Consider the following 27,130-nt stretch of genomic DNA (forward strand, 5'->3'; position numbering starts at 1 on the left):
TACCTTACCAATTAAGCTGGGCTCTGGCTGATATTAAGGATTTATTTAGGTTTATATTCCCTGAACATCCAGGGCTTCGTGTTTGGGGGAAAGCCAGAGGCCTACTTCCTGGCAAGGGGAAGCCAGGGCGGATAAAATGTTCATCCTGGATAACCACCTGTGGGGATTGTGGGGAGCGGGGGGGGGGGGGGGGGGTGGGTGTCTTCTTGAATAGCTTTCAACTCTTTGTGTTTCTCTCTCAGCAGTGATGTGGCCAGGCTGGGCAAGGTGGCTTTCAGTCCCCAGGAGCCTAGGTGTCTCACTTCAGAGCTCCTCCCTCACTCCCTGGGCTAACAGGCCTTTCTTTCTCCACCCCCTTGGCAGTGCGCAGGGCTGCCCAGCAGTACGGCCTTCGAGAGGGAGGGGAAAGCGACGACTGGACTCTGTACTGGACCGACTATTCGGTGTCGCTGGAGCGGGTGATGGAAATGAAAAGTTACCAGGTATCTGGGTCAGAGCTGGTTCTCAGCAAAAGTGTGGCATCTCATGGGGTCTCCATGGTCCCCCAAGGGGATCTTACAGGTACTGTCATGTCCCCCATTGTTCATGAATTCCGGCTTCCTTTGCAGAAAATCAATCACTTCCCGGGGATGAGTGAAATCTGTCGCAAGGACTTGCTGGCCAGGAATATGAGCCGCATGTTGAAGTTGTTCCCTAAAGATTTCTACTTTTTCCCTCGGACCTGGTGTCTTCCTGCTGAGTGAGTGCCTACCTGTTCTCCCTTCTCCTCTGCCCACCCCACTTCCATTTCCCATGGGGTCTGCCATCTCTCTCCTGTTCGGGAAGAGAAGGGGTGTAGGGTGTGTCCAAGGCTGAGAAAGCACCAGGCTCTGCCTACAAAATTAGATGACATTTAGGGCTTGGATGCCTTGGAGCCTGAGCCTACTGTTGGGATGAGATTTGAGTCCTGACCTTGAAAGCTGTTGATTTTGAACTTGTTTCAGCCTTTTAACTGTGCAGTTTCTGGATTTTTAAGGACCATGAGCACTTCTGCAGGGAGAGAGGTGATGGTTAATGCCCAGGTCAGGAGCAAGTAGGAATGCCTGACCTCTGTCCCATGGCAGTGCCATGGATGGCAGTCAGCGCTTCCCCATCTCCGGTCTCACTTTATCCATCTTGGAACTGGACATCCATTCCTGGTACATAAAATACTCTGGACCACGCCGCCAAGAAACAGGACAAATGTGAGATGACATGAACACAAACTGGGTGCAATCTAGTTTTTGAGATGAGGGGGAGGGGCGCCCAGCGTCGCCCTCAGAATTATACTCTCAGAGCACAGGCCCCGGAGAAACCCCACGCTTCCCTCTTTGCCCAGGGCTTTCCCGAATCAAGAGCTCCAGGGCTCCCAGACTTTTCTTGCTTGTCTGGACCAACTTTCGGGGCTTAGCAGCAGCTTAGAAAGAAATGTGTTTGCCATCAGTCAGGTCAACAGGTCATTGCAGCTGGGTGACTTCTCCAGTGGTCACATGGCTCCTGTGAGTTAAAAGGCAAATCAAGAAATAGAGCAAGACTGAGACTTATAGTTCACTAAGTTTCTTTCTTTCTTCTGAATATACTTTCTGCAAAGTGTGTTCAGTAATAGTACTTGCTCTCTCACACTCCGGCTGGAGTGGAGATGTTAAAGAGGAAAAGCTGAGCCCGGAGTGGGGCAAGAGACTGATCCAGGGTCGCACCCCTGGGCTTGAGCCAGAGTCGGAACTCCAGATCTCCGCTCTGCAAACCCAGAAAATCAGACTCCTTGGGCATGGCTGATGTCATGGGGTGTGCAGTAGGTATCAGCACGCTGCCTGCATGATGGCAGGGACAAGATGAATGTCATTATCCTTCTGGTGCAGATGATGGACTTGAGGCCCGCAGAGGTCAACTCCTTGCAAAGGGCTACGCCGGTAAGGGGTGTTGCCTGGGTGTCATCCAGGCCCGAATTCCCTCCGAAGCCCATCTCCTCTCCACTGTGTGTGTGTCTCAATTACTGGACCTCTGGGCGCCTGTCTATCAAATGCAAGGCCTTTGTCACATTAGTTTTTGTTTGTTTTTTTTTTAAATAAAGAGCTAGTATTCCTTTTTACTGCTCCTCAGCTAAACGTGTATCTGGTTCCCTCCCTGGTAGCTGGGGAGATTTGCAGAACTACAGCAGGTCAAGAAAAAATAAGACGTACATTTGTAAGCCGGACTCGGGCTGCCAAGGGAGAGGTATATTCATCACCCGGACAGTGAAAGAAATCAAACCAGGGGAGGACATGATCTGCCAGCTCTATATTTCAAAGGTACCTCTTCATTGTGATCATTTATTTTATCCCCACGGCAGCCTCCGGCTGTAGCTCTGCTGGACCGAATGTGCAATGAGGGGACGGAGGGCAGGTGCGGGCGTGTAAAGCCGGGTCTTGTCTTCTGCCTTGGGCTTTGTCTGACCAAGCCTTCTGACCAGGGATGTGACGTGTGCCTGGGCCGGAGTGTCCCTCATCCTCGTGCCCTTGTGCACTGGTCTGGCCCTACCAGGCTGGACCCTTGCCTCTAACAGATGAAGGCTGAGAGAGGACCTTTGGTCTGTGGAGGCCCAGCTCACTGGGAGAGGAGAGGAGTCCTGGAGAGATCACGGGGACCCGCTTTACTCCATGACTGGAGGTCGGAGGTCACAGCGGTGGAGCCCACTGCGGGAAGGGCGCCCTCTGGAAGTGTCGCACTGCAGGGAGAGCTCTTACAGGGCTGCAAGGACAGCACAGCCCTGGGCGGTGATGACGTGCTCTTCAACACAGGACTTTTTAATGTTATTTTGTTTAGTTGATGGGAGTTGTCTTGGAGGTGGTTCCTCAGGCCATTTGGCAGAATAGGAAACTGAGGCACAGTGTGGTTTAGTGACTTCCACAAGGCCATGTGGCGGGTCACAGAGCCCAAATCCCCAGCCCTGGCCAAGTCTGCACTCTCTAACAAGAGGCCATGTCGGAGCTGACACCACGAGAACTAGATGGGCGCTGATGATCTTCCCAAGTCCAAATTTCTCCTCCAATGCTCGTGTAACTTCTCTTCTCCCCTCCCAGCCCTTTATCATTGATGGGTTCAAGTTTGACCTACGAATTTACGTGCTGATGACATCCTGTGACCCTCTCAGGATTTTTACGTATAACGAAGGACTGGCCCGCTTCGCCACCACCTCCTACTCTCACCCTTGCACAGAAAACCTGGTGAGTTCAGGGGACATGTCGCCTTACCCTCCTCCCTTAGCATGATACAAAAATCCTAGTTAAATCCACATTCGCAAACATTGTGGATTTGGCTGTCATCTGCCGAACACTTACCACGTGCCGGGTTGCATACATTCTTTCCTTTAGCCCTCCCTGGAGCCCCCAGAAATGGGGATTATCACGTCCCTTTACAGAGAGGAAATGGCAACCCAGAGAGTAGAAGGACTTGTCCAAGGTCACAGCACTAGAAAAGATCAGTCTGGGACTCAAGGCCAAGTCTGCCTGACTGCAAAGCCAGTGAGGCAGTTCCGCACCCCTGACCTGTCCCTCGGGCAGGGCACCACCCAATCTCTGGAGGAACTGGCATTTCTTATACTGTAGGGTACTCCTTCTTACTTCCTCTGTTTTCCCAGTTTCACTAAGCCCTGAGACTTCCCCTTTCTTCTCCATCTCTTTAAGCCTCAGAGGCCATGGTTGGGCACAGGCAGGAAGTGGGAGGCCTGCCCTTCCTCTGACCCCACAGACTTGTGTCTCTTCCCCCAGGATGATGTCTGCATGCACCTGACTAATTACTCCATTAATAAGCACAGCTCCAATTTCATTCAAGATGCTCACTCTGGCAGCAAGAGGTAAGCAAGTGGCCTCACGTCTCTCTCCTTTCCCTGCCAGTCTCCGAGCTGCTCTCGGGGTTCTGCCCAGACCCTGCCGGTCCCCAGCAGTGCTTCCATCTTGGGTCACATGCTCTCAGAAAATATTTCTTTGCCTCTAAACCCACAACAGACTCCTTAGTCTCTGCCCTCTGGTGGTTAATCATTAAAAGAGGGCCACATCATAAACCTTAGGAGGATGGGAGGAGGAGAGATAAACTCGAACTGTTTCCCCAGCAATGTACACACGCACCAAGACACACTCTTATTACAGTTGGCCCTTCGGACATTTCCAAACCAACCGATACTTACTGGTTGCTGCTCTGCCTCGGGAAAGGGGCGTGCCAGGCAGTTGTCCCTAAGCTTGTGGTTCCCTGGGGTGTTGCTCCAATAGAGATTCTCAAATGCTGTGTCGCGATGCCTGGTGTGACATGACATGTGACTAGCTGGCTTTAAGATTCTCCAGAAGGGGGGAAAAATGAGAGGAATGGGTGAGTATCTTCCCAAGCAGCTTTTATGTGCATACCGTCGTCTAATCCTGTCTCACTGGGGTTTTGAAGAAAAAGGGGGACTGAAGAGTGTGAATGTGACCAGACAGAAGGGGAAGTAAGAGAAAGTATTTATGGAGGCCTCTTGTGGGTCAGGGCCTGAGCTGGGTGCTCTGTGTGCATTTTTTTCATTAAATGTTTACAACACCATGGCAGAGGCGTTATAATTTACCCTTTGTAGGTGGAGAGCTATGAGTTAGGCACCATCTCCATTTTACAGATGCGGAAACCAAGTCTCCGAGAGCTTAAGTAAGTCGCCCAAGGTCACACAGTTCTAAATGTGACAGTGGGACAAGGAGGGGTCAGCTGGACTCCAAGCACAGGCTCCTTATCCCGAACCAGATTCAATGGACTGATAGATGGGCAACGGGTTTGACCTCAGTGCATCGGAGAGGCACGGTGCACAGGGAAATGTTGCGACGCCCTCGGTGGCAGAGTTCCAAAAGGCAAATGGAAAATCACTAGGTTAAGCCCGCTTGAAGGGGACATGCCGGGCGTGGTGGGGGTGATCTCCCCTTTCCAGGAGGCACCAGCCATCATCTTGCCCGAAGCCCTCCCACCCCTTCTCCCCACCAGGACCGTGGGCACCAGCTGAGCCTCCTGTGAGGTTGCATGTGGAGCCTCGGTGCTCGGTGAGGCCTAGACCTGGTTGCCAGCCTTGCTCTGACTCCCCGGCTGAGTTGCCTTGGGCAAGTCCCTTCATTTCTCTGAGCCTCCATTTTTGGCCTTTAAAACGAGGGTGATAAGAGTCCGTTCCTGATGTTCTCCGCCCTGCCTACCTCATAGGGACACTGAAACTCAAATGACTTATGATAGCAACGTGGGCAGTGCGTGTAGTTCATGTTATTATTTTTTTCTTAGTCTAAGGGCATGTAATTGAAGGGTCCTTGTTTCCCTCCTCTTATGAGAACTGGCGCTCCAACAACAAGCTTGGGGTCCTCGTGACTAGGGGTGTCGTGGAGTGCCAGGACTAAGGTGAGAGTGTGGAGGATTGTTCTACTGCCCTGCTGCCCTACCTTCCTCCTCCTCCTTGCCTCTTCTCACCCCTTCTCCTCACCTCTCTCTCAGTCTGACCTCATCCCCCTGATCTTCTCCATCCACCCTCTCTGCTGGAGCAGTCAGCCGCTCCCCTGGCTCCCACCCTGTCCTCAGTGGGTTGCCTCTGTCCCCCGAGCTCCAGGCCCATCTCTTCTCAGCTGCATGCAGATGTGTCCCTGTTGTCTCCAGCTCAGCTTCCCCACCGTGGGTGTGTTCTCTCTCCTGGCTTCCACGTCAGCGTTCCAAACTGGCTCCCCTGCCCAGCTTCTCCAGCTGCACTTTTTAATCTGCAGCATTGGATCTTGGAAGGTTCCTTTTCCAGCGAGTCTTTGAGTTGTAAACATTTCTCCTTTAAATGTCCCTTTGTCCCCTTCTTTCCACCAGGCCCAGACCTCACTTCAGCCTTAGACCCAAGGCCTGCGTTGACCTCCTCGCTCTTTTCCCCTGGCTCCAGGCACCTCTGCCTACCCTCTCGGCACTCTCATTTTCTCACCTGTAAAATGACGTAATAAAATAAGAATTCTGGCTGGCCAGCCTCACACACATGCCGTAAGGACCTATTGAGATGATGTGTATGAATGGGCTTTAAAAAACAATAACCCCCATGCAAGTGGGTGCTGTTATTATTACACATTCCGTATACTCATTACTTCCACTCTCAGTAAGCAGTGTGGCTCCTAGGTGCCTAGAACATCAAGTTCAAACTCCTCTGCTCAGTATACTATAGTTTAACCAGACCCCACTTTCCACTATTCTTACTATTACACTAATTTTTTTTTTGAGCACTTGCTGTAGGCCAGAAAGTTGCATGCCTCAATCCAGTTAATCCTCACAAAAACACTGTATTATTATCATCCTGATTTTACATATTAGGAAACAGGTGTAAAAAGGTTAAGTAACTTGCCAAGGTGGCACCTTTAGGAAGTGGCAGAGCTGGAATGAAAACGTCTCAGGCCACACCTTAACCACTAGGCACCACTGCCTGTGCTATTTCATCCATGGTGTTCTGCCAGGACACTCTATTTTATTTTTAAATGTTTTGTTTATTTATTTTTAGAGAGAAGGGAAGAAAGGGAGGAAGGAGGGAGAGAAACATCAACGTGTGAGAGATACATCCATTGGTTGCCTCTTGCATACCCCCCAGCTGGGGACCTGGCCTGCAAGCCAGGCATGTGCTCTGACTGGGAATCGAACCAGTGACCTTTCTGTTTGCAGGCTGCCACTCAATCCACTGAGCCACACCAGCCAGGGCAGAATACTCTTTAGCTCACATTTGATATATAGGCCTCGCTCATTCCCACCTCTCTACGTTTGCTCAGTTCCAACAGAAAACAGGAGGTAACATTCTTGAAGGCCCTTCTGTTTCACTGAGCTTCCATGTTGCCTCCTCTGATGGGTTCTGGGCTTGGGCTCTGGTCCAGCCACATAACCACTATAGTGCGGGTGAAACCCATCTTCCCTGTGGGCATCTGTTTCCTCACTTACCAGGTGAGAGGACTGGGTTCCGTCTCTAAGCACAAGCCTGAGTGTAACCACCCACAGTGACCTTTCCGCCTTTGGACTCCCACTGCCCTTATAGTCAACATCAGCTGGAGCCTCTGCCTGCTCTTTGCTTGGTACACGTGCTAGTCTCATGTCCCCTGTTGTACTTGAGCTCCTTGAAGGTTAGAATGATGCCCTGGCCTTCTGGGTCTTGTTGCCACGCAGAGTCCTCCCTTCTCTCCCTTTCTTTTCCTTTCACCTTTCTTCTTCTTTCTCTTCCCCATCTTTTGAGATAATCTGCTTTCCATATTGACTACCTCCCAGTTCTTCCCTCCCCAGCTTGAGGCCAACTGTACCTTCAGTCAATCCCCAACGAGGCTGCAAACTCAGTAGGAGCCGTGAAGGAGAAAACAGGAAAACTGGAAAGCTGGCAGGCCTCTGGGGCAGACACCCAGTCCTCTCCAGCTTTCAGGGTGCCCGGCACATAGCTGGTGTGTTAAATTGAATTGACTAACCATGAGGCATCACGAAACGACACAATGTGTATTCATTGTGATGTGCCTGAGTCATCCAGAAGAGGTTATGTTATAATTCGTAACATCTGTTACAAGAAGGCAAGGGAGTATATAATCTATTTTGGGAAAATTTATTTCCCAACTTGGTAAATCAAACACGTTTTTTGCACTTGAAAGGACTGGCTTCCAGCTCTCTGGAAACTGTGACACTGTTCCCTGACAACGCCAGGGAGAGGACGTGGGCCTCTGCATTGAGCGGTTGTTGCTCACCTGTCTTTAAATGCATCCTTGGCGGTTTGATATGTGTTGACCCCCCCCAATTGTCCCTAGGCTCCCCGTGACAGAGGTGGCAGTTTCTTGGGATTCCCTCGGTGTATGAGCTTTGCCTGCACAGCGGGCCCTTAGCTAACACGCATTGGCTGGCCAGCCCCGTGTCCTCCTTTTTGACTCCATCGGCTGGGGTCCAGCTGGGCGCTGGACTGCCTGGGTGAGCCGTGTCTCTTGTCATTCTCTTCTTCGATCTTTGCTTCCCGGCATCTCTTCCCCCCATTTTCCCACTTCCTGCTTCGGTTCTCTGTGCACGTGTGTGGCTGTCTGACCCCGTCATGGCCTCTTGGACCTGTTGGGTTCACCTTCTCTCTGAACGGCCGAGCGTGGAGCTGACTGGGGCAAGGCCTCAGATGTTTCCTCGTGAACCTCTCCACGCAGAGCAGACACCCTCTGATGCCCGTGGTAGGGTGACCGGCCATCTTGGTTGGCCTGCGAGTGAGGGGTTTCCTGGGATGTGAGACTTTCAGTTCGAAAATCGGAACCATCCTGGTTTGCTTGGGGCAGTTGGGAACTCAATCAGTGGGAATGCCCTGGGGCTCCCTTTTCCACGTGAGCGATCCTAAAACAAAATTTCTGTGTCTTTAGCGTCCCCAGAACCCCCTCACGTGACTGAGGAGGAAGTCAGGTAGTGGTGTTCGTAAAAGGCTCCCTGAATACTTCTAATGAACGCCGAAGTCTGGGACGTTGCCACCAAAGCAGAAGCGTGATGTAGGGTATTGGTCTTTAATTTTTTTAGTCACTTATTCAGTCTCTGCCCAAGCCCTCCGGTGTGTTCTGGGTCACAGTGAAAGTGCCCCGGCAGGTCTTACATTTCATTACATCTGTGCCCACTCCAGGCCTGTGGAGTCTTGAGGAGTGTGGCCCTGAGGCTCCCGCAGGCCTCTTCTGAGCTGACACAGTCCTGGTGACGCCCTAGCCCCTGGGTGCCCATCCCTATTGGCTCTGGCACCTTACTTGCCCCAGAAGTTTCTGGTTTCCAGCATGCCGTGGGCTGCCCTTCCTCCTGGCCTTTGGTTCCCCTCCAGGAAGCTCTCCACCTTCAACAAGTACATGGAGAGCCAAGGCTACAATGTGGAGCAGATATGGAGAGATATCGAGGATGTCATCATCAAGACCATCATCTCGGCCTGCCCCGTCATCAGGCACAACTACCACACCTGCTTCCCCAACCACACACTTAACAGCGCCTGCTTTGAGATCCTGGGCTTCGACATTTTGTTGGACCGCAAACTCAAGCCCTGGCTGCTGGAGGTAGGGAGGCTGGGCGAGGGGTGAAAACTGGCCGCTGTTCTTGGGGTCAGCTAGCTTCAGGCTCACCTCTCCGCCCTCCCAGCTCAGCTAGATATGTTTATTCGACTGAATTGCGCCAGTTCCTCCTGCCGTGCTTGCTGCCTGGGGCTTGTCCCTTAGCTGAGAAGTGGCCACCAGAGGGGGGTAGACGGCCGGGAATTGGAGAACTCCCTGTGCCTTTTTGAGGTTCACTGAGACTTGGAAACGCTGATCTCAGGCACAGAGCCTTTCGATTCTAAAGACAGCTCTACCTTTTTAACAGAGCCGTCTCCCCGAAAGGGGGAGTTCTTCATCAAAGCTGGGTTGATGACCCTGGCTGGTGTGGTTCATTTGGTTGGAGCATTGACCTAAAGGTCACAGGTTGGACCCTGATCAGGACACATGCCTAGGTTGTGGGTTTGATCCCCAGGCGGGGCACGTATGGGAGGCAGCCAACTGATGTTTCTCTCTCTATTGATGTTTTGCTCCCTCTCTCTCTCCCTCCCCCTTTCTCTATAAATATGTCTTTGGGTGAGGATAGAAAAAAAATTTTTTTAAGAAGTTTTATTTTTATTTTTTAAAAGATTTTATTTATTTATTTTTAGAAAGAGGGGAAGGGATGGAGAAAGAGAGGGAGAGAAACACTGGCCTGCAACCCAGGCATGTGCCCTGACTCAGAATTGAACCCACGACCTTTTGGTTTGCAGGCTGGTGCTCAATCCTCTGAGCCACACCAGCCAGGGCTGAAAAAAAATTTTAAGTAATAAAAAAATAAAAATAAAAAGTTGGGTTGATGAATTTGAAGATCAGATGGGAGCCGTCAGGCCTGGCTCTCAGGGGACTGGACCACTCAGCTCCAAACACTAATAGAGAATGGCCTGGTGTCTGTGGCCACAGGAATGCAGTGCGGTGGTGGTGGGGGGCATTTAGTGAGTTTCCTGCTTCCCCCAGGCCCACAGGTTGGTGGGAGGAGGAGGAAGAGAAGCTTCTGGTAGCTGTCTCTTTTCCAGATTGGGCGGGGGTGGGGGTGGTACAAGTCAGAGATGCTAGTGACAGCTAGTCAGCCTTCAGAGCAGAGAACCCAGAATTATAGGTCAGATACCTGGGGCTTTGCCTTTCCTCCCTTCTCAGTCCTTGTTCCCAGGTATGGGTGGGAATATGGCTGTTTGGAGCTCTTACCCAAAGAGCAGAATTAGCTACCAGGAGCAAGCCTGCAGAAACTGCTAGAAATCTTCAAATGTCACGTAGCACCTCTGAACAATATGGACTTTTCTGTGAGCAGGAATGAGTCCTCTCCCTTCTCCCACCTGTCTCCCCCGCAACCCCAGCCAGGATCCTGAATGCATCACTCCTTTCTACTCCCTACCTCCCCGCCTGGCCCTTTGGACTGACCCTTCCACCTGCTCTATGGATGCACAGTGCGCGTGAGAGATCATCACACACACGACAGAGGGGAAACCAAAGGCGGGGCCCTCCCTGATGCCTCTCAAGAAGAAAAGACTAAAATAAAAGCTAGTTCAACTAGAGGGGGTTCCACTTCCTCCTTTCTTCCCTGTGGCTCCAGTCCAGACCTTCTCTCCCTCTCTGTCTCCCACTCATCTTGGTAGCCAGGGCCCCCAGGCGGGCTTAGGTAGCTCCCCAGCGGTGGCATTTGGGCCTCACTCTCTGCTTTCACTCTGGACAGCCCAGCTCCCAGCTGCCGTCTTGCCCTCACAGGTCAACCACTCCCCGAGCTTCTCCACTGACTCCTGCTTGGATAAAGAGGTGAAGGACAGTCTGCTGTATGACACCTTGGTCCTGATCAACCTGGGAAGCTGTGACAAAAGGAAAGTCTTGGAGGAGGAGAGACAACGGGGGCGGTTCCTGCAGCAGTGTCGTTCCCGGGAGAGCAGGTACAGTAGCACCCCTTACCCTCAGGGACCCCATTTTTTAATGAGTTCCCCACTCCCAATATGACTGGCCCGTCCTGGTCCAAGTTATGATTCAAGAGCCTACCATTTATGTGGCCTTTATGTCACTTCTTGGAGCCTCAACTTTCTTTCTGTGAAATGGAGCTGATGATACATAAAGTTATTGAGGGGAATTAAATGAGATAATGTGTGTAAAAGGCTTATCATAACGCCTGGCACTGTAATTTGTGCTTGAGGCTATTAAGAATCTTGCTTGGAATTGGTGGGGAGGGTGGTCAGCTCTTACGAATGATTATCCTACTTGGAAAATTAGTTTATATTCGTGGAATATGGCAGTTTGAATAGTTTTACTGTGAATATTCCTTTGTTTCTATTTTAGGAGATTTATGTTATAGACACAGCTATATATAATGTGTATAAGCTTATTAGTATCATGTGAAGATTCAGAGATTACCAATACAAAAAGTAAAACCATTCCTTTATTTTTACAAAAAGAAAGATTCATCGGTCCTACCTCCTGTTACCTCGCTGGCAGGAGCTAACGTGTCCCTGCTCCCTGCTGGGAAACACTTGCCTTACAGAGAGTGACTGTAAGAGAGTGACTCGCCTTCTTCTGCAGAGTCACTGTGGCGTCAGAAGGCTCTGAGCCTGGGCGAGGAGATGCCTGTGTTGCTTTTCAGACCCCCCTGTGGCCCCTGCCCTCCTCATGGGCAGCCCTTCGAGGCTGAAGTGGAACTGGGGCGATAGTATCTATGCCTGGACGGCACAGTGCTTCTCAGAGTACTTTCATGTGTACCGTCTTCCCTGTTGGGAGGGTGGGAGGCAGGTGGGCTGTTGTACGGTCCTGTTTGGGCAGCTAAGGAGACAAAGACTCTGGAAGGGGAACTGACTTGTACGGGGTCACCTCGCTGGTAAGTGCAGGTCTGCACCCAGAGCCCAAGGGCCGTGCGGCCTGGGATTCCAGGATGCTCCACTGCGCCAGCTTTCTCTAAGCCCCTTTGGGGGGAAGCAGCGTCAGTTATAGAGCAGCCAGGGCTCTCTGCTGAATATTCTCCTCCTCCTCCTGACTTGGCCCTGGGTAGCTCAGTGGCTCTGGGTTTCCCCACTGTAAAAGGGACTTATCATTCCTCCTTCCCTGGCCTCCACCTTCCCAGGGGACTGCGAGGAAGAGAGAGATCATCGCAGCTCATAAAAGCTCATCCAGCTCATCCAAGAAGCGCTTAAATTTAGCAAAACACAAGCTGTCGCTCTCCAGAGGGCAGGGTAGTTGGGGCTGTGATTGGGAAGGTGAGGGCAGTCTGCCTCGTCAGGACTAAGCCGAGAGGGAAATGGGTGTTCCTTGTAAAAGGAGAGAATTGGATGGAGTGTTGGAAAGACTATTCTAATCAGCTCTTAGTGCGTAATGGTGTTGGCCCTCCCGGGAGGGCTAGAGTCCTCTCAGGGGGACATTCAGGAAAGACCGACTGACGACTGCTGTGTGCAAGGCCGCCTCCGCCTGGCCCTCGATGACGTCCAGCATGGCCGCGTCGCAGCACAGCCCTGTGTTCTGGTTGCCAACAGGATCGAGGAAGTCAAGGGTTTCCAGGCCTTGCGTTTAGCGAAAACGGAGAAGTATGAAAAGGAAAACTGTGGAGGGTTCCGCCTGATTTATCCCAGTCTGAGTTCGGAGAAGTATGAGAAGTTCTTCCAGGACAACAGCTCTCTCTTCCAGAACACTGTTGCCTCCAGGGCCCGCGAGCTGTACGCCCGGTAGGAAGGCCCCCTCGAGGTGGGCGGGGGCGTGGAGGGGACTGTGCTCCACCTGCGGGGCGACTGGCTTGGGACTGCGAGGAGGGTCTGTGAGCTACACTCATGGCTTGGGAAACGTTCGCTTTCGTCTCACAAGGACCAGGAATTGGAGGGTTCCCTGTTGTGGGGTGTTGTTAAGTAGATATGTGGATGTTTCTAGAAACTCACCCCTGAGACAGGTACCCCCCACCCCACTCCAGGATGCCCAGCCCCTCAGAGCTGCCTCCTGGTTCATGCAGGTATACAATCTAAGAGCTGGAAGGAACTCATGCCCTCCAGTCCAGTGCCCACCCACCACCTCATTGCTTGGAAGGAGAGGGCGGAACAGAGAAGACATCATATAGAGATAATGACAGAAAAGAGACTGAGCCCCTGTCTCCTGACTCATGTGACTACCTGATTTCCACTACATCATTGGTCAGAGAGGCCTAGGATATGAAGTGGTCCAGTGTGGGAGCCCTTGACTTTGGCCTCCTGCCCAGACCCTCTTCCCAGCACTTGCCGTGTACGGGATCTGGCCTACTGGGAGGTGGGGCGAGAGACAGAGGTGTGGCGGAGTGGAGCGGAGTCCCACTCTTGCACTTCTCTTTATAGATTCTATTGCTTAGACTGGGGATGCTGTGTGGACGGATGACTCTCCTTCACCTCCTGTTCTATGGCCTTCGATCATTTGTGCAGACTGGATGTTCTGGGGGGTGGAGGGAATGTGGAGGTCTCTGCATTTGCCTGGTCTTGTCCACCCCTCCAAGAGAATGCCCTCGTTTGAAGCCCATCCCTAACCTACATGACACTCACTTTTCCTCAATGGGCAGGCAGCTGATCCAGAAGCTGAGACTAAAACAGGAGAAAAAATCCTTCCAAATGAAAGAGAAGAAGGCAGAGATGCAGGGGGAGTCGGCAGGCGAACAAGCAAGAGGCAAGGGCTTGAAAAGCTGGCAACAGACACAACGGCAGAAATACAAGGCCGCCGCCACCCACGCCTCCAAACAAGTAAACCTGGATGGGAGGGGAGCCCCCGTGCCCAGCACCCTTCCCCGGCTGGGGCCAATCCGTGGGGGGTTGCCGAGGAGACCACTACTCAGAGCCCAGACACACTGAAGGAATAGGGCTGCATGGAGGGCTGGGCCACCGCAGGGGGATCCTGGAAGTCACAAGGAGCCCAGCCTCCTTCAGAGGATCCTCCATCCAGGCAGAGTGGATGCTCACTGGTCTGCCCTTCTTGCTTCCTCCAGTGGGAGTTAGGAGCTGGGAGGCTGAGCAGAATCTCCACGTAGAGAAGGGGGCTCCAAGACTACATGTACTCATTGTCCCCAACTCCAGTTTGGGTTGTAACACTCCCTTCCAGGAGGCCAGGGGCACAACTGAGAAAGGAGGCCACAGGAAAGAGCTTCTGGGAGGCAGGACCCTCCGAACATTACATGGGTGACTGACCACAGCTAGGTCCTCCAGCCTGATCTCTGCTCTAAGTGTGGACCATGTCCTGGCTGTGGGCCAGTTGTCCTATGATCTGAATCTCTGGATTCCCCTTCTCTGCCTAACTTTCTCTGCTGGCTCAGTGGAGAGATTCAGCTGATTTTTAGTCCATCCCCTTCTTCTCAAAAGACTCACCCGAGGGGACAGGATTAGAACAGGGTTTTTGTGTTTTTGTTTTTTCCTACAACTTTGTTGGGGTTATAGACTCTCTGAGGATCTGATAAAAGCTGTGGAGTCTGTTGCCATAAAGAATACAAAGTTATAGTTTTAAGTGGTTCAAAGACCCCATGAAGCCATCCATGAGCTCTTTAGGAGACTTGGACAACGATTGCTTTCCTTCTCCTCCACATCTCCTTTGCACCTACTCTTGGGTGCAGATGAATCTGGAAGTAGAGCTGGGTTCCCAGGAGCTGTGTGTTTGGTTTCCTCCTTTCCAGTCCTTCCAGCCATTGACATTAGAGTCCTGCACACTTGACTTGCTCTTGAATGTCAGAGATGTGAAGAAAAATGAGACAGAGAGCAGCCTTGACCAGGAGGGCCCCAAGGAGGAGGATGACCCTGCTCCTCCCAAGCCTACGTCTGCACGACATTACTCCTCTGTACCCGACCTGAGAAATTCAAGCTTTCTCAGCTGCTCCGGGCTGGAGCCCAGTAAACCCATCTTCAGAATCAAGGAAGCCAAGTCTGCCTCTGCAGTGAACATATTCACCGGCACTGTGGTGAGTGGAGTGGTCGACGTCCGAGAGGGCCGAGCTCGAGAGGTGGTGATGGGAGTATTGCTTTCTTGTCCCTTCTCTATCCCTGATGTCCTATGGCCCTTTGAGTAAGCCAATTCACCTCCCTGGGCCTTGATTTTCCCACTCGCGAAGCTCAAGTTGTGAAATAGCATAGCTGCTAGGAGTAGAGACCTACACTTTTAGGGCTTTTAGAAAGGCCATCCTGTGCATTCCCTCTTTTTAGGCCGAGTAAAATGTGCGCTTTGGGGATTTGGCTGCCACTGTTTGGTCCATAGGGCTGCAATAACAAATTGCCACACACTTGGTGGCTTAGAACACATAATGTATTCTCTTAAGTTATGGGGACTAGAAGTCTGAAAACAAGGTGCCAGCAGGGCCATGCTCCCTCTGAAGGCTCACCAGGAAGGGTCCTTCCTTGCTTCGTGCTAGTTACTAGTGGCTGCCGGCCATCCTCAGCATTCCTTGGTTTGTAGCTGCGTAAGTCCAACCTCTGCCTCCGTCGTCGCGTGGACTTTCTCCCTTGTTTCTCCTCTGTATGTCTTCACATGGCCTCCTTGGAAGGACAGCAGTCATTAGAGTTAGGGCTCACCCTAATCCAGTATGACCTTGTTTTAACTTATACCAACAACTGTCCTCATCCAACTGAGGCTACATTCGGAGGTTGTGGGTACACGTGAATTTGGGGAGGGGGCACTCTTAAACCCCGTACACCACCTGAACGGTGTTTCTCACACACCGCTAATGTGTGGACATCTTTTAAATGAAAGAAAACTGAGATCCCTGATCTAGACCTAAATCGTTTTTATAAATACATACGAGTATAAAGCCAGATACAAAATCTTTATACTCATAACTCCCATGTAACTACAAAACTAAATCAAAACAAACAAGGCCCCCAAAATTCACATCAGAATATTAATTTAATGTGACAGTTGCCTTTCTATTTCTGCAGAAGCTACGTTGCCCCAGGAACGCGGCCCTGACAGTTTACGCACAGATCTTTGGTGCTCATCCTAGTCCGGCCCACCAAGGGCTGTGTGATGGCCCTACCGTAACTACCGGGGAATTTTCAGCATCTCTGGGCCTTTGCTTTGTCCAAGTGCAGGGTAGCTTAAGGCGATGTTTTTTCAAATTTCTAACCACAGCCCACAGGAGAGAGCCATTTTGTTTTGCAGTCCATCACATATATACACAACTAGAAAAAACATCTAAAACAATGCTTCGCCATACCAAATATTGTGACTTATTTGATATTTTCTATTCTGTGCTATTCTGTTTTATTCTTTTAAAAAATATCCATTACAACCCACTAAATTAATTTCATGACCTACTAATAGGTTTACAACCCACAGTTGGATAAACACCTTTAAGAGAGTATGGAGCTTCATGGCATTGGATTTGGCAATGATTTCTTGGATACGACACCCAAAGCACTGGCAACAAAAGCAAAGCTAGATAAGTGGGGACTACATCAAACTTAACCAGCAGAGTGAACAGGCAACCTGTGGAATGGGAGAAAACATTGGCAAGCCATATATCTGATAAGGGGTTAGTATCCATATTATATACAAAGTCTTACAGCTGAAGAACAACAACGATACCACATTTAAATAAGCAAAGGACTTAAGTAGACAATTCTCCAGAGTGAAATAAGCCAGTCAGGACAGGACAAATTCCACTGACATGAGGTATCTAGCCATCGAACTCTTAGAAACGGAAAGTAGAATGGAGGCTGCCAGGGGCTGCGGAGCGGTGCAGAGGAGTTGTTTAGTGGGTATAGAATTTCAGTTCTGCAGGTTAGAGAGGTTTAGAGATCTGTTACACGATGATGTACATGCAGTTAACGCCACTGGACACTGAAAAATGGTTAAGATGGTGAGTTTTATGTTATGCATTTTCGTAACACACACATGCACCAAAAGAGTACAGTTTGGATCCTGGAGTCTCCTTTTATTATATATATGGCTTCCATCTAGTCCCTTCAATCTCCATAAGCCTCAGTTTCCCCATCTAAAAAAATGGCGGGCCTGCCAGTGGATTACTGTGAGGATTAAATGAAAGGACTAGTGAAAATGTTCAGAGTGGGATCTGATGCACAGGATGCAGTGATTTCTTGGCTCTTATTTTAACATAACTGCTACTTCTTAAGAACGCCTTTGCTCTTTTCTCATGGATCTAAGAGTTAAAGCAGTACTACTTAACTGTAAAGAGATTTAAAAAATCGGGCAACAACCTTTGCGTTTTATAAGTAAAGATGAGGATTGAATCCTTGTGGGCTCTTTTAAAAAAAATGTTGTATTTATTTATGATTAGAGAGAAGGGAAGGGAAGGAGAAAGAGGAGAGAAACATAAATGTGTGGTTGCCTCTCATGTGCCCGCTACTGGGGACCTGGCCCGCAACCCAGGCATGTGCCCTGACTGGGAATTGAACCGGCAACCCTTTGGTTTGGAGGCCAGTTCTCAATCTACTGAGCCACATTAGTCAAGGCCATTTTTAAAAAATTTCATGTGCAGGAGGTTGATTGAATCAAAATCTTTGGTTCAGGATGCTGCATCACACTTGGTTCATTCAACCCCATTTACCTGTTTTATTCATGTACTGGGTTGGCCAAAAGCTTTGTTTGTTTTTTCCCATAACATGGCTCTAGTAGCGCTTAGTTGTCTTTAACTTCATTTGAAACAATTTAATTTTGTTAGAGGGCATTGTGACAGCTGTTATATCATTGAGCATTTAAAAAAATCAAAATTGGTGAATTTTTGTATAGCCATTTTAATATTGAAGATAGAAAAAATAAGCAACATTTTTGGTATATTATGCTTTATTATTTCAAGAAAAGTAGAAATGCAACTGAAAAAAAAAAAACTTGTGCAGTGTATGGAGAAAGTGTTGTGACTGATCAAACGTGTCAAAAGTGGCTTCCAAAGTTCATGCTAGAGATTTCTCACTGCATGATGCTCCATAGTTGGGTAGACCAGTAGACCAGTTGAAGTTGATAGTGATCAAATTGAGATATTACTTGAGAACAATCCACGTTATACCATGACAGCGATAGCCAACATACTCAAAATATCCAAATCAATAAAGTTATCAGTGAAAATGAAAAATGTGTCTTTTATTTTATGGAAAAAAACTATGCAGACTTTTTGGCCAACCCAGTACTTACCCTGTTTTCCCCTATACCCACCTCCATTCTCCTATCTACCATCTTTTGTTAGTACGTTTCTTTGCAAAGTAGAGATCTCTTAAATGCATGAATTTAAAATTTACTTAAATTTGATTGGATTATTTATCTCATTCTATGTCCTATTTCTTTTTGAACCCCATTTTTCCTTTTTCAAAAAATACTAAATTTACATATTTGAAATGCTCAAATCTTAACTGTACAATTCTACTTTAGACTGTTAATATGGTGGATTACAAAGATTGATTTTTCAAAATATTGAGTCAGCCTTGCATAACTGGAATAAACTTTACTTAGTCATGGGGTATTATTTTTTTAAAGATTTTATTTATTTATGTTTAGAGAGAAGGCAATGGAGGGAGAAAGAGGGATAGAAATATCAGTGTGTGAGAGAAATATCAATCAGTTGCCTCTCGCACGCCCCCAACGGGGAGGGCTGGCCCGCAACCCAGGCATGTGCCCTGCCTGGGGATGGGAATCCAACCAGCAACCTTCCCGTCTGTGAGACAGCGCCCAACCCACTGCGCCACACGAGTCAGGGCTGGGGTATTTTATCTTCTTCACACATTTCTGGATTCCATTTGCTGATGCTTTGTTGAGGATTTTTATGTCTGTGTTCATAAGAGATATTGGTCTGTAGTTCTTTCCTTCTACTTTCTTTGTCTTTCTTTGATATTAAGATTATGTTGACTCCAGAAAATAAATGTGAAAGTGTTCCCCATCATTTTGTTTTCTGGAAGAGATTGTGTAGAATTGTCATTATTTTTATTTAAGTATTTGGTTAGAGTTCTCCAGTGAAACTATCTGTGTCTTAAGGGTTATTTTTTGGAATATCTTAAACTACATATTCAATTTTTTAAACAGTTATGATTTTTATTTTGAATGATTTTTTTATTTTTGAGGTATTGGTTCATTTTAACTTGTTGGATGTATATATGAAAAGTTGTTTGTAGTAGTCTCCTATTATTCTTTTAATGTCTGCAGAATCTTAGTGAGACTCTCTCTGTCATTCCTGATATTGGTAATTCATTTATTCTTTCACTTTTTTTTTTTTTTGGTGTTGCTAGGAATTTATCGATGTATTTACTTTTTTCAAAGAACTGGGTTTTCGTTTCATTGTTTTTTCTCTATTTTCTTATTTTGGATTTCATTGATTTCTACTCTTGATTAATACTTTTTTCTATTTGCTTTGAATTTATTTATTATTGGATGTCATTTCTCTTTAGCTTGAAAAACAGCCTTTAGTATTTATTGTAAGGCACCCCTATATGCTGGTGATGAGTTTTCTGATTTGTTTATCTGAAAATGCCTTTATTTAGGTTTTACTTTGAAGGATATTTTTGTTGGACCTAGAATTTTGGGTTGACATTATTTTTCTTGCAGCACTTTAAAAATGTTGTTCCTGTATCTTCTGGTTTCTTTCTTTTTTCCTTCCCTCCCTTCCTTCCTTCCTTCCTTCCTTCCTTCCTTCCTTCCTTCCTTCCTTCCTTCCTTATTTCTTTCTTTAATTTATAACATTGTCCCCTATATGCAATATGTCATTTTTTAAATGGCTGCTCTCTTTATCTCTGGATTTCAGCTATTTGGTTAGGATGTGTCTGAGGGTAGTTTTATTTGTATTTATTGTATTTAGTATTCTTGAGCTTCTTGGTTTTGTAAATTGATGACTTCCAACAAATTTGAGAAATTTATGGCCATTATGTCTTCAAATGTTTTTTCTGCCTTATTTTGTTCCTTTCTATTTTGCTTTTTGTATCTCTGACCACTCTAGGTACCTCCTACAAGTAGAACCGTACAATATTTGTACTTCTGTGTCTGGCTTTTTTCACTTAGCATAATGTTTTCAAAGTTCATTCATGTTCTATTATATATGAGAATTTTCTTATTTTTTAGAGGCTGAATAGTATTCCATTATATGTATATACCACATTTATCCATTCATCTTTTGGTGGACATTTGGCTGCTTTTGGCTATTCCTAGGAACAGAGTTGCTGGTCACAGGGCATTTGTAATCTTACTTGACCAAGTGTTTCTCGATGGTTCACCGGAATGGCTGTCTACATGCCCGTCAGCAGTGTATGAGAGTCCCTGTGTCTCTGCGTTCCACCAACAGCTTCTATGTTTGCCAGCCTAATAACTGTGAAATACTATCTATTTCTCTGACTACCGTTCTCTAGTGTTTAAAATCTCTGCCATATTTAAAGACCTCCAGAGGAAGCTCTGTGGACATCCCCCACCACCTTCTGCCCTGGTGTTTAATGTATTGTTTCCCGATCTTTCTGCTGATGAGATCGGCTCAGTCTGTTTGAATCAAGAATGACATGGAGAGGAGCCCTTTGTTTTCCACAGTCTCATTTTGGATTGTTTTCTTTTCTAGCCCTTAACTTCGGTAGAAACCTCAGAGTCGACTACCCAGGTCTCAGACTCCCCTGAGTCTCTGCTGGGTACCATCATGACAGTCAGATCTGAGTGCAGTAGCCCAGAGACGGACACGGTGGTCTCCTTCACATGCAAGAAACCGCAGATTGCCGAGCACTTCCTCCAGGAGAAAATATCAAAAATTTCTCTGCCTACAAGATCCCAGTGCTTCTTGGGGAATCTGAACCCAAGATGGGCTTTACTAAAGAATAACCTGAAGAAGCGGCGTCTGATGTCAGAGCTACTCGCCAAGGCTCAACTGAGGGAGAAGTTCTCCTTGTCCCCAGCTCTCTACAACTCAAAGCTGGTGTTAAGTAACCAGTCACGTGAGTGCCAACCTGGACAGGGAAGTGCCAAGAGCTTAGGGGATGGAGTAAACAACATTCCTAATTTGGAGGGAGCATCCAGTCTGAAGGGGGGTGTGTACCCTGCCCTTAGGCAGCCTCTAGTCTTATTGAAAGACGAGAAAAATTAAAATAGAATGCTATGTCTCAGTACTCTCATTCTTCTGATGCCCATTCAGCTAAGTCTGTACCAGTTGGGGGCATTAAGTATGAAAAAACAGGGAAGAGAAAAGGAGAAAAGGAACAATGGATGATTCTGATTCCGAGTCAGATTTGGGCCAGGAGACTGTAGACAGACGTGGCCTTTGCCAGAAATTAGTGCTGTGAGTCCAGCAGCACAAACTGATAATGCCAATGACTTTGCCTTTCCAGAAAACTCCTCCTTGCCCCAGGAGTGCTACTTCCACAGCCAAAGCTCTGGTGAGAAGAGGCTGCTGGACGTGTCCTCCCTCCTCCTCTTGAAGAATTCTCACAGCCATGAGGTTGCTGTGAGGGATCTAGTGGTGGTTGCCACTTCAGCCCGACTGGGTCCAAGGCCTGGCAGAAGGCATACAGGCGCTATGAGGGACCCGTGTATACAGCACCAGGAAGCCTACAGTCACTGCCTGATCGCTGGCCGAAGACAGTGTGAGAGGAAATAGGTAGGCCCACCCATATTTCCTTTACGTGCCTGGCTCATTGGCAAGCGCTATGTGTGCATATTTCTGGAATGTTGGGTAGGTAGGTGGATGCATGGATGAAGACATATAGGTAAGTAGACAATTGAGACTAACCTTATTTGAAATGTGACCCCTTCCCCCACCCCCTGCCATGTATATTTCTGCTATGACTGATCCGTCCCCACTGCTTGTCTTTCACTTATGGCTAAAATCGAGACCATCATTAATACTGGTCCCCGCAGTAGAATCACATCAACTGTGAGGGGCTGATTCCCACACCTTTCATGCCGTGCCAGTCTGGCCCAGGTCCAGGCCGTTTGCCCCCAAAGCTGGCCCTGTGATGGAGTGTACTGAGCGGGCTGAGCAACCGGACAGTGGTCCTGAGATCTGGAAACAACGATCTTTAGGCTTTAATTCTACCTTATGAAACGACCAAAAAGAGAAAGGAGCCCTCTGTCAGAACGCCAGTGCTTCTGAAGGAAGGTGGTGTGTAGAAACGTGCAAGAACTCTGCAAACAGCATTGCATGCAGGGTGGAGCAAACGTCGATTTACAGTGGTTCGTATGGAAAATACTAATACAAGTTAATAAATAATAATGCAAGAAGAAATTCTGTGTTTCACAGACTCACAACTGTAAACCTACTTTGGCCACACCCTGTATAGTAGAGGGGTTCGTGCTGCTTGGCTGCCTATAGAAGAAGGCTATACATGTAAACCATTCCCCTCCCTCCTGCCACCTAAAGCAGACTGACCAGACAGTCCGACCTGGCCACCTTGCGACTCACACTGCAGAAGGGCCAGTGAATAAACATCAGCCCATAGGCATAACTTTGAGTGATCGTAAAAATGCATATTCCAGGGCCCACTTTCAGAATTTCTGATTCAGTAGGTCCTAGTGGGAGAGGGGGCAAGAACCTGCATTTTAAAGAAGCTCCTCCAGGTGATTTGATGGTCTTCTCACCACCCTCAGAGGAATACCACCTGGTGTTTTTCGAATTCCCTGATGATATGAATCTTGCGGGGGCCATTGTTAAGCCTATAGTTTTCTAGGCTCATCTGGAAATTCTGACACAAGAGGTTTGGGATGGGACCCTGGGAATTCGACTGTTGAGGAAGTATTTCAGGTGTGGTAGTGAGGACTGTCCTACTTCTAGACCCGGCCTTGGGCAAAGGGCCGGTGACAGCCAAGTCTGACCTGTGGGCCTGTTATTGGATCAAAACTCTCCAATCCTTACAGAGCTTAAACCCACCCGCATTGTCTTTGGTTCATAATTTTTTGGTACTGGAATTTTAAGCAAAGATATGGTTACTTACATATTTATTGTGAGTCATGCTCCTACTGTTTAAAAAAAGAGGGCTGGTGTAGCAGATTACAATGAAAGTTTTTATTTAATGTGATTGTTAAAATGAAGTTTTAATGATCAGAAGTCACACAGAGAAAAGGAGGAGATAATTATGTTAATAGGGTGTGATCAAGTGCGCTCAGCATTGACCAATGAATTTGGCTCTGAACCTCTTAGCAGAAAAGGCCAAATAGCATTCTGTTTTGGTCTTTTTTTGTCTCCCCAATCAGAATAAATACTTCCCCACCTGGCTGGTGTGGCTCAGTGGATTGAACACCAGCCTGCGAACCAAAGGGTCACTGGTTTGATTCCCAGTTCAGGGCACATGTCTGGGTTGTAGGCCAGGTCCCCAGTCAGGGGTGTGCAAGAGGCAACCACATGTTGATGTTTCTCTCCCTCTCCTCCTCCCTCCTTTTCTCTAAAAATAAATAAATAAAATCTTAAAAAAAAAAAAAAGAATAGATACTCCCTAAGGACATGGACTATGCCTCTTATCATCAGAATGGAGTCTCCCTGGGGGCAGGGGTCTCGTGCCCCACCTCCCACAGACTGGGCACTCCCTAGTTTTGGTTATTCCATTCCCTAAGCTCCTGGCACATCCTTGTACAGGCGGCACTCACGTGAATAGTTACTCAGCCGCAGGTTTGGGTTGTAGGCAGCTGGGAACAAGGAGAACTTCTTCCTCAATTGAGCCTTGGTGAGTAGCTCTGACATCAGATACTTCTCGTCATTCTTTAGCAAAGTCCATCTTGGTTTCAGATTCCCCAAGAAGCTCTGAGATTTTTGTAGGCAGAGAAAGTTTTGATATTTTCTCCTAAATGAGTCAAGATAAATTTACTTGTCTAGTAAATAGATAGTTTTTTAGGACAGACTTCTTGCTTGGCTCTAATTGCTAAGAATACTTTGTCATGTGGTCATTTGCTGTCTATTACAGACTTTTTCTCCCATAGTGGACAATGGCTGAAGAAACTGACATGCTTTTCAATAAATGTTAATGATGGTAATAGTTACCCTTTTTTGGTAGCCTACTATCTAGGTGCCAACACTCTTCTAAATATATATTTAACTTAAGTCCAATCACAGCTGTGCACTTTAGAAAAAAAAAACAACCCTGAGGCTCAAAGAGCATAAGGCTTAACATTCAGGAGGTCCCATGGCTTTTATGTGGCAGAGCAAGAATTTGAGTCAAATGTTTCTGATTCCCAAACCCCAGGCTCTTAAAGCCACACAATTTTCCCCTCGAATGGCACTTTTAATGTTAGTCTTCAGTTATAGCTGAGGGCATAATAAATGGCTCTTCAGTGAAGGCCTTTCTGTAGGTAGCAGAGGTGGCCGAGACTAAGCGGGGCCTCTTAGAATACCATGTGGAGTCCCCAGATCTCAGAGCTGGCCCTCTGCTTTTAGGTCAAGTAATGGTTTCTATAACTTGCAACTGCTCAGACCGCAAAGGACTGTTACATACAAGGCACACCTGCAGAGGTCTAACTCTGTACAGCAGAGGGCCTGTCGATGGAGAACCTGTCGATGGAGAGCTGATTGATTTTCACGTGCTGCAGGAGGTGTGTGGGAATAGGACTTCCGCGTAACAAATGATTGTAGGATAAAAGGAGGAAAGAACAGAGTGGGGGGTCCACATTGCGGATGAGGGGCTTTCTTCATAGGTGTATTAACAACATTTTCCACACGTCAGGTTTAGGTACTGTATTTCATCTAATCCTCAGGTCAATGCTGTGAGGTTGGGAAGGCAGACGTGACCTTATCCTCAAGTGGCAGGTGAAGAGAATCAAGGTTTGAGGACATTGAATGACTTGCGCAATCTCGTACAAGTGATGGGCTCTGGACAAATTGTGCGGTGTTTTCTCCTCTTTACCACTCCGCCCTGAGCATAGGGCAGGTCTCACCCCTGTGAGGGATGTCTCCATTTCTCTCCTTAAATCACTATAGTCTCATCATCCTTCTGGATCCACGTTCAAAGTCAGTCAGTCAATAAGCCCAGGGTCAACAGTTGAGTTTCAGGGGGTAAACAGACCATTTTGTAGGATTTGAAGGATGATTAAATCTTGCTGAAGCGGGGTGCCTTACTGAATAGCTGCTGTCATGATGGTGGTGGTGGTGATGATGATGATGATGATGATGATGATGATACTGTGCTGATGGTGATAAGCTCAGCGTGGACTGGACCCAGACACACTGGCTTTTGGTGTGCCAAAGGCATTGCATACATTAGTGCAGTCCCCAGAGAAACTCTGTGTGGGGACCACCATTGTTACTCTTCGTTTTCAAATGAGCACATCAAAGTTTAGAGAGGTTAAGTAACTTCAGGGACACACAGAAAGTGAGAGCTCCTGAGCTTGTGCTCTTAATCACTGTCACTTGTCTCTGGCCAGTGCTGGTGGCCGCTCTTGAATGATCTGTAGCAAATGTTTGGGGCTGCAGGAATGCAGGACGGTGAATGTTGTATAGGTAAAATGAGTTTCTGGTGTGGATGTGAACCAGCTGAGCATCCCCTGACCTACTGGATAAGAATGGTGATGATGTGCTAATTGACTTGAATATTCTAGAGGCTATTTTACCATTTTAAAGGGAAATTAAAGAAAAAATCTCTCTCTTCTTTTTTTCCAGAATCAGGCTGGATCTCTGCTATTTTCCCCTTTTTTACTTTTCTATTCCCAGGAAGTGATTTGTCTCTCCTTACAGTGTTTGCAGTGCCCATGGGATCAGCCAAAGTTTTGTCTCCTCATCTAGATATCCTGGTCTTATACCGCCCTCCCGTTAGCACCGTTGAGGCCAACAGCCTTGCCTTCTGTGCCCTCCTAGTGAACTTCCTGTGCTGTAGGACCATCACTTCTGGGAGTTATTGGTGCTCTCCCAGCACATGCCCCAGTTGTTCCCACCAGTGTCACTCCTATGGGTCCCTCACATGGCACTGTCATCAAGAACTCTCCCCCAGAAGAGCAATGTGAAGAGAGGAATGTTTCAGAGAAGGACTCACAATTTCCAAGAATCCAAAGCCCTCAGTCCACCAACAGGCCTGTGTCAGTTGGTCTTCAACTCCAAAGAGAAAAGGCAGAGAAAGGGCTCGGCGTGACCGGGAGCTCAGAACCTAGGGCACTTGTGACCACCAGGTTCAGATCACACCTCCTCCCATCCCAGCCACCTCAGTGCCCAAACATCTTCCTGCTACCGCCCTTACCAGTCCACCTCATCTCGCCAGTAAAGACAGAGGTGAGGCGAGAGCACCAAGCCGCAGATGTTTCTTCCATCAGCCTACAGAAATGATGTATTTTCCCCTCGTGTGTACATTAATAAAATAAATTGCCATGCTCAATGCCAGGACAAGGAGCCTGATTCAGAGTCAGAATGGGAAAGGGAGGGGGGAAAGGTAGTTTTCCCTCATGAAGAAAGGCCCAAATCCACTGGAAATGTGTCAGGGGCCTTTGAAGGATCTCTTTGGATGAATGGTCTATGATGAGCCCCACCCACTGTGCAGGGAGCCCAGAGCCCCTGTGACTCTGCTGTGATTCTGCCCAGGATGGCTCCTGCCTCGACTCCAGCCCTAACATCTCACGTTGCCTGCCAGGTTTCTTTGCCCTCTCCAGGTACGTAGTCCAAGATCTGTGCCTCTTTCACTTCCTGAGCTGGATTCCTGGAGAGAGCCTGGACGGGCAGAGGTGGAAGAAAGGTGAGGTCTGAAGGTGACCTGCTTTACGATGTCAACTCGGCTGTCTTATGGACTACCGATGGAATGAATTTCTGTTCTCAAGACTGTTAGGGCATTCTGGGATACCTGAAGCTTATCGTATCCCTCAAGCAAAAGACCATAATTTTCGAAGGTATTAAATAGAAAATTTAGAATCATGCCATTTGTGTTCAGCTGTAAAACACACACGTGTATAACACCTTCATCCCCACCTAGGCCTGGTTTTCAAGGACTCCTGGCATAGGGTTCTTTTTAGTAATAAGTGAAGGCCCACTTAGATGGCAGAAGAAAAAAGCCTTGGTTAACACTGGGCAGACTGGTGATAGCTTAACCATCCCCTTGAACCCCCCCAGTCTCCACCAGCCCTTTCCTAATGTCATTTAGAAGGCTGAAACAGACTAACCTGAGGCCCGTTATCCCATTGTCATTACCAGGTTGTCAGAGATCATAGCCAGGCCCATGCAAAAGACGCAAGACTTACCAAAACGGGGCTTCCTAGGAGCTCCCCACTTCTCCCTAGTCGCC

General features: G+C 48.0%; 1 protein-coding gene across 5 annotated transcripts in view; it reads left to right on the forward strand.

Moving 5' to 3' along the window:
• The window catches only part of TTLL6 (tubulin tyrosine ligase like 6), a 28,340-nt gene extending 1,560 nt beyond the window's left edge, over positions 1-26,780 (forward strand). Inside the window, exons 2-15 of one of the 5 annotated variants that reach the window (XR_006653055.2) lie at positions 364-482; positions 609-739; positions 2,150-2,306; positions 3,078-3,221; positions 3,765-3,850; positions 8,807-9,032; positions 10,767-10,942; positions 12,521-12,709; positions 13,561-13,738; positions 14,659-14,940; positions 20,518-20,884; positions 21,275-21,543; positions 24,627-24,693; positions 25,528-26,780. Coding sequence is in view for 3 of the 5 variants with exons in the window: in XM_053911849.2 (XP_053767824.1) it covers positions 364-482; positions 609-739; positions 2,150-2,306; positions 3,078-3,221; positions 3,765-3,850; positions 8,807-9,032; positions 10,767-10,942; positions 12,521-12,709; positions 13,561-13,738; positions 14,659-14,940; positions 20,518-20,884; positions 21,275-21,543 (2,324 nt within the window). In the remaining 2 variants the exon portion in view is untranslated. Of the gene's footprint in view, positions 1-363; positions 483-608; positions 740-2,149; positions 2,307-3,077; positions 3,222-3,764; positions 3,851-8,806; positions 9,033-10,766; positions 10,943-12,520; positions 12,710-13,560; positions 13,739-14,658; positions 14,941-16,295; positions 16,507-20,517; positions 20,885-21,274; positions 21,544-24,626; positions 24,694-25,527 lie in introns of those variants that run through there. The other 4 variants (XM_053911849.2, XM_045182545.2, XM_045182547.2 and 1 more) reach the window with 4 other exon arrangements.
• The last annotated feature ends 350 nt before the right edge of the window (positions 26,781-27,130 follow it).

This window comes from Desmodus rotundus, chromosome 9 (assembly GCF_022682495.2).
Source record: "Desmodus rotundus isolate HL8 chromosome 9, HLdesRot8A.1, whole genome shotgun sequence".
Lineage (NCBI taxonomy): Eukaryota > Metazoa > Chordata > Mammalia > Chiroptera > Phyllostomidae > Desmodus > Desmodus rotundus.